At 45.4% G+C, this 6,150-nt stretch overlaps 1 protein-coding gene across 1 annotated transcript in view; it reads left to right on the forward strand.

Annotated features, from left to right (window-relative positions):
* Nucleotides 1-6,150, forward strand: part of EXOSC7 (exosome component 7) — a 42,057-nt gene that overhangs the window by 25,617 nt on the left and 10,290 nt on the right. Inside the window, exon 5 of the mRNA XM_040445093.1 lies at nt 1,047-1,117. Within this exon, the coding sequence (XP_040301027.1) occupies nt 1,047-1,117 (71 nt within the window). The remainder of the gene's footprint in view (nt 1-1,046; nt 1,118-6,150) is intronic.

Here is a 6,150-nt window from a genome sequence, read left to right on the forward strand (position 1 = left end):
ATTTTTTTTTTTTTTTTTTTTTTTTAAGTTTGTTCATCCACTTTGAGAGAGAGCGTGAGCTGGGGAGGGGCAGAGAGAGAAAGAGAGAATCCCAAGTAAGCTCCACACGGCCAGCACGGAGCCCCACGCAGGACTCGATCCCATGAACCGTGAGATCATGACCTGAGCGGAAATCAAGAGTCGGCTGCTTAATCGACTGAGCCACCCAGGCACCCCGGCTCCTTCCGCCTTGGTGACAGCTCTGTGACATAGTTGTGATTTTTGCCCTTCATGAGGCGTGGAGCGCTGAGGTAGCTCCCGGCTGCCCGGTGAGCATGGGGATCCTAGCAGACAGTCTGACTCAGGAGTCCAGCTGGAGCTCTCCGCTGTGCGGCAGTGTGTCTGAACCAGCGTAGAGAAGGGCTAGTTGCGTGCTAGGCAAGTAGGCTGCTGTGACAAAGCCAGGCAGTCGTACGGGCTGGCGGGGTGGAGTGGGGAGTCAGGGGAGGTCATATTTTAATAAGCAGTAATTATGCAGCATCGTGGGAAGGGTGCTGTCTGCACTTGAGGTTCGAGCTTAAAGGGAAGTTAGAGATTTGCCCTGGGCACAAATGCAGCGAGTGAGGGAAACGTGCCAGATTCTGAGTCGGGTTCGGAAGGCCCAGGCTTAGGACCCGCCTGCCTTTGGTAAGTAGCCACCAGGCTCCGCAATCAGGAGCCATTTGGGACAAAATGCAGGTGATCATTTCCTCCTTGAGTGCAGACCCAGCTGGCTGGGGGGCCAGTTAGAGGAGATCCACTGCAAGCCAGGGCCTGAGTGGTGGCCCCACAGCCGATGCCAGCGGCGACCTCAGCCGTGGGGCCCAGGCCAGCACGGCCTCCAGGTGCTTCTTGCAATTAGGGTGACGCCTGGAGTGTCAGCAGGAGAGCAGCCGCCTGTTCTTTTCTTTATTTTGTAAATGCTCAGTCAGTATTTCTTAGGAACCAGTGTCCTTTAATTGGGATAATACTTAGAGTAAGAAATGACCCCTGCTTTTTCTTCCCACCTCACTCCCTGCCTCCCTTAGCTGCTGGAATGTGGCGGGAATTTGTTCGATACCATCTCCATTGCTGTAAAGGCTGCTCTCTTCAATACAAGGTGAGTCTTCCTGGAAACAGCCCCGTGGGCCTGCGGAGAACCCCAGCCGACACTTGTGATGGAAGACTCAGGACACTTCTACCAAAGCTTCCAGGGGAAGGTGACAAGGGGTTTAGCATGAAAAATGGTGGCCTTTAATGATAAGCTCCGGATTTCACAAGATGAAACTAAATATATGCATATATTTCTGTATTTGCTTGTTATGTTATTATTTTCGTAAGTAACCATGTCCCATGTAGAAAAATGTTAGAAAACCACAGAGAAGCAAATGGAGTGAAAACCACCCAGAGGTCGACTGTCCAAATACTGTTACTGGGTACAGAACTTCGGGGGCGTGGGTTGCACCTGTTGTGCAGTCTCCTACATCCCCGCCACCGCTAGCAATGCCTGACACAGAGTAGGTGCTCACATATTCCCCGATCGGACACAAGAATGTTCTAAACGCAGGGCGGCAGCCTGCATTTGGGTTTAAGAGCAGGAAGTGGTTACGCCACTGTGGTTAAGCTCCCCGGCCAGATGTGCAGCAAGGGACGAGGCACTCAGCCTTCTTGGAGTTGGCATTCCCTCTGACCGTTTGATCCTGTAGCCTTCTCCCTTTCTACGTGCCAGCTTCTTTGAGGACGGTTTGCAGCATTCAAAAATAAATGCATGGGTGGTGACGTTCATGCCACGAGAGAGCTTACATTGAGGGAGTGGAGGACCGTGGGGTTTAGAAAATGAGGGTTAGAGACTTCTAGGGTTATCGTCTAAGGGGTTAATTGGATAAGTAGGCAAGGGTGTTATTCTAGAATGTTCATCACAGCCTCTTTGTAATGGTGACAAGTTGGGAACAACCGGAGTGTCCCAACATAGGGGATCGAAATCCTGCACAGCAGCCTCTTTAGAAGTTTGTTAATACAGAAAGCCAGTCATTAAACACAGACCTCTCATCTTGTTTGTTTTGTTGATTTTTACTTTTGGTAACTCGTATATTTAATATGTCTGGATATGTCCCAGGATGGTCATTGTGATTCTTTTCTAGGGCTCCCATCATAGGCGACTTAACATTCATCTGTATTTTAGAGGTTTTCTATGGTGGATTTAGACTACCTGGGTAATTCAGAAGAAAACAAAAACAAAGTTAAGTAAATTCAGGTGAGACATTGCAGGATGGAGTACCTGCTGAGAACGAAAGCTGTGGAGCCCCCCACCCCCACCCCAAGCTGTGCCACTAGACCCCTGGCTGAGACGAGTCAGGAGGCGGGCCACGCACTTGTGGCCACCGTGGGGCCCGAGTACCAGTGGCATTTGTGTCAGCCTGGGCTCGGGCTCTATCGGAGAAGAAAGGAAGTGGCCATCTGTTGGACCTGGAGCTTTGTAAAGCACTCCCCATCTGCCAGCTGGTTTTCCACAGGCACCAGGGCAAAAAGAGAGTAGAACCAGACAAGGCTCGAGGCTGTCTGGCTGTGGGGAGAAGCATTGGGCAAGCTGTGCCCCAGGATGGTAAGACCCAGCTGCTCAAGTTGGGGAGGACACCTGTCCTGGGTGTAGCCAGGAGTCTTGTCCCCAGAACAAGAATAGCCCTGCAGATAGCAAGGGATGTGGACCATGTGAGACATCAGGTCCCCTGATACATGGAAAGACCATACGTCCAGTTCGTGCCCTTTAGAAGGACAGAGGCTCTTCTGTAGCCCTTCCGCTGAACTATGTTGTGGCCAAAGTGTCAGGAAGGAGTGTGTGTGTGTGTGTGTGTGTGTGTGTGTGTGTGTGTGTTTTAACATAACTGACCCAAATTCAAATGGATTACCTGACTTGCTCAAATAGGATGTTACTTAGTACTTCCACTCTGGGTACCCTTGACACGGAGACTTTGAGCCAGGGCAGACCCTAGCAGGACTCCTTGGCTCCTGTGGACATTCCCTCGCCGCGGCTTATCTGCTGTGGATGTTGTCTTGTGTAGGGACAGCCAACAGGGCTGGAATCATCGATGGCTTTTGTTAGAGGAGCAGGGAAAAGCACCAACGCTGTTTCTATCACGGTAGCTGAATGGACCGCCTCTTCCTCCCTGGCTCCCCCACCCCAGACAGAGATGATTGGACTCTGTGGGTTAAATGTATTTTCCAGCACCCAGCTTAAGAAACAACGTGTTCAGGCCCCCAGAAGCCCTCTCACCCTCCGCCCCTGTGCAGTCACTACACCCACTGAGGAGAACTGTTGTCCTGTAACAATAGAATGGTTTTGTCCTTGATATAAATGAAATCACACCGTGTGGTGTTTTTGTGTGTCTGCTTCATTCACTGAGCATGATGTTTTGAGACACTCGTATTGTGGCCCGGAGTCATAGTTTGCTCTACGCGGCCTGCTGTTCCATTGTGTGACTGTGCCATAGTTGATTTATCCATTCTGCTGTTGATGAGCATCTGGGCAGTTTCCAGTTTTTTTGGCTATTCCAAACACGAACATTTTTGTATTTTTCTTGCACGTATTTATCCATTTCTGTTGGGTATGGGTGAAAGTTTTGGATCATAAGGCATGGCTGTGTTTGGTTTTAGTAGATACACTGCAAAAACAGTTTTCTAAAGTGCTTTTACTGGATGATACTCCCACCAGTGTTGTATAAGCGTCCTGGGTTGCTTCATATCTTTGCCAACTTGTGGGCCTTTTTTTTTTTTTTTTTTTGTCTTTTTAATATCCGTCATTCTAGTGAGTGTCTCTTGGTATCATATTGTTTTAATTTGCATTTCCTTGATGAATATTTAAGTTGAATATCTTCTTGTATGTTTATCAACTACTTTAGTGGCCTCTTTTATGAAGTCCCCATTCCAGGGTTTTTGCTTATTTTTCTGTTAGGTTGTCTTTTACATTTGGTAGGAATTCTTTACGTAATATGTCCGCTTATATGTACACATGCACACACACACATGTTTGCAGATATTTTTCTCCATTCTGGATTCTCTTTTTATTTTTTATTTTTATTTTTATTTTTATTTTTTTTCCAACGTTTTATTTATTTTTGGGACAGAGAGAGACAGAGCATGAACGGGTGAGGGGCAGAGAGAGAGGTAGACACAGAATCGGAAACAGGCTCCAGGCTCTGAGCCGTCAGCCCAGAGCCCGACGCGGGGCTCGAACTCACGGACCGCGAGATCGTGACCTGGCTGAAGTCGGACGCTTAACCGACTGCGCCACCCAGGCGCCCCGTGGATTCTCTTTTTAACTTCTAAATGCTGTCTTTTGACAAACAGAAGTTCATATGTATATATATTTTAATTTTTTTAATATGAAATTTATTGTCAATTTGGTTTCCATACAACACCCAGTGCTCATCCCAAAAGGTGCCCTCCTCAATACCCATCCCCCACCCTCCCCTCCCTCCCACCCCCCATCAACCCTCAGTTTGTTTTCAGTTTTTAAGAGTCTCTTATGCTTTGGCTCGCTCCCTCTCTAACCTCTTTTTTTTTTTTTCCTTCCCCTCCCCCATGGACTTCAGTTAAGTTTCTCAGGATCCACATAATAATTAATTTTGAAACATTGTACAGAGGGCCATTGAGAAAATGTCTCATTCTGCTTAGTGCTGATTATGCATGCTCTTCTGAAAGTAGAACATCAGCCTGATGTGGGAAGATCATTTCATTTCTAATATCCATTTAGTCAAGATAAAAAATTAGCAATAAATGCAGCTTGTGTACAGAGGCCCTGGCCAATGAAATCAAAGAGGTCGGGTTTATCCCTTTAGACAGCTCTGGAGACATTCCCCGCTTTGGGAATGTCTCTACTAGCTTAAGTAGCTCTTTCCAGAATAATGAAATGTTAGCTATTGGTGCTCTTTTAGCCCCCAGGCTTTCTCATCAGCCTTAGTAGCACTTCCTAATACCTTTCAGAACATGGTCTTCACTTCCATGGGTCTAAATATGTTAATTTGGACAAATGTGTTTCTAAATATAGAGCAGATGGACACATTGACGGTAGTTATGGGCAGGGACTCCTCAGCACTTGCCTAAGTCCTTAGTGACCCAGGCTTTATCTTCGTCATCTGTTTACCTGCCAACATGTTAAAAGTGGACAGGTTGGTCAGTTTCAGAGAAAATACAGACACATGTACATTATTCTTCTCTGGTTTTCTAGTTTCTCTGCCTTTATATAGGCAGATGCTGTTACGTTAGCAGTGGTGCAGAGCAAACACTGCTGTTGGGGCCCGAAGGCCTGCGTTTAGTCTTTGCTCCGACAATTGTTAGTGCCTGTGACCTTGAACAAGTAATTAAATCTTAGGCAATAAATGAGTCCCTCCTTGTGGCAGTTAGTGTGTTAGACTCTGAGGATGGGGAGGGGGGAGGACAACATTGACCATGGTTTCATTTGTCTTTTTCTGTCTTTGAAGAACATAACTGAGTAACAGGCAATTAAAATGTCCAACTCTTATCTATTTCATTGCTTTTTTGTTTTCAATGAAATAATAAATGTGGAAGGATTCCAGTAAACTCTAGAGGATTATCCAGATATATGGTATTATTTTATTGTAGTGTATTCCATTGACACACATAATTTTACATATTCAGAATATCTTGGATACAAAGGCCTCCAATGTCAAAGAAGAGTTTCTGAGTAACAAATGAATTTTGCATGAAAGTAACAAGGTAAAAACCAAGAAGAATCTCATGTAACTGATCACATAATAACTCATCACATTCCCTAACAAGTCCCTCACACCCTGTGTAATTTAAGCATGAAGGGATTCACTCTTAGGTTAAGATTCTTTGCCTTGTTCACAAACAGCACAATATAGAAATCTGTGTGTTAGGTTTTATGATTCTTCAGAAGTTCACAGTTCTCAACACAATTGAATCTATCGGGTTTTGTTTTTTTTTTTTTTTCTCCCTTTATGGTAAGCCCTTTTTGTGTCCTGTTTAAGAAATCTTTGTCTACGCCAAGATGATGAAGATTAGTTTTAGGTTTTTAGTTTTTCTTCTAAAAGCTTTATTGTTTTGTCTTTCCCCTTTATCTCTACAGTCCATTTGGTATGGATTTTTATTTTTTATTTTTTTATTTAAAAAAAA

Source organism: Herpailurus yagouaroundi, unplaced genomic scaffold (assembly GCF_014898765.1).
Source record: "Herpailurus yagouaroundi ecotype Mexico unplaced genomic scaffold, PumYag 193, whole genome shotgun sequence".
In the NCBI taxonomy this organism is placed as follows: domain Eukaryota; kingdom Metazoa; phylum Chordata; class Mammalia; order Carnivora; family Felidae; genus Herpailurus; species Herpailurus yagouaroundi.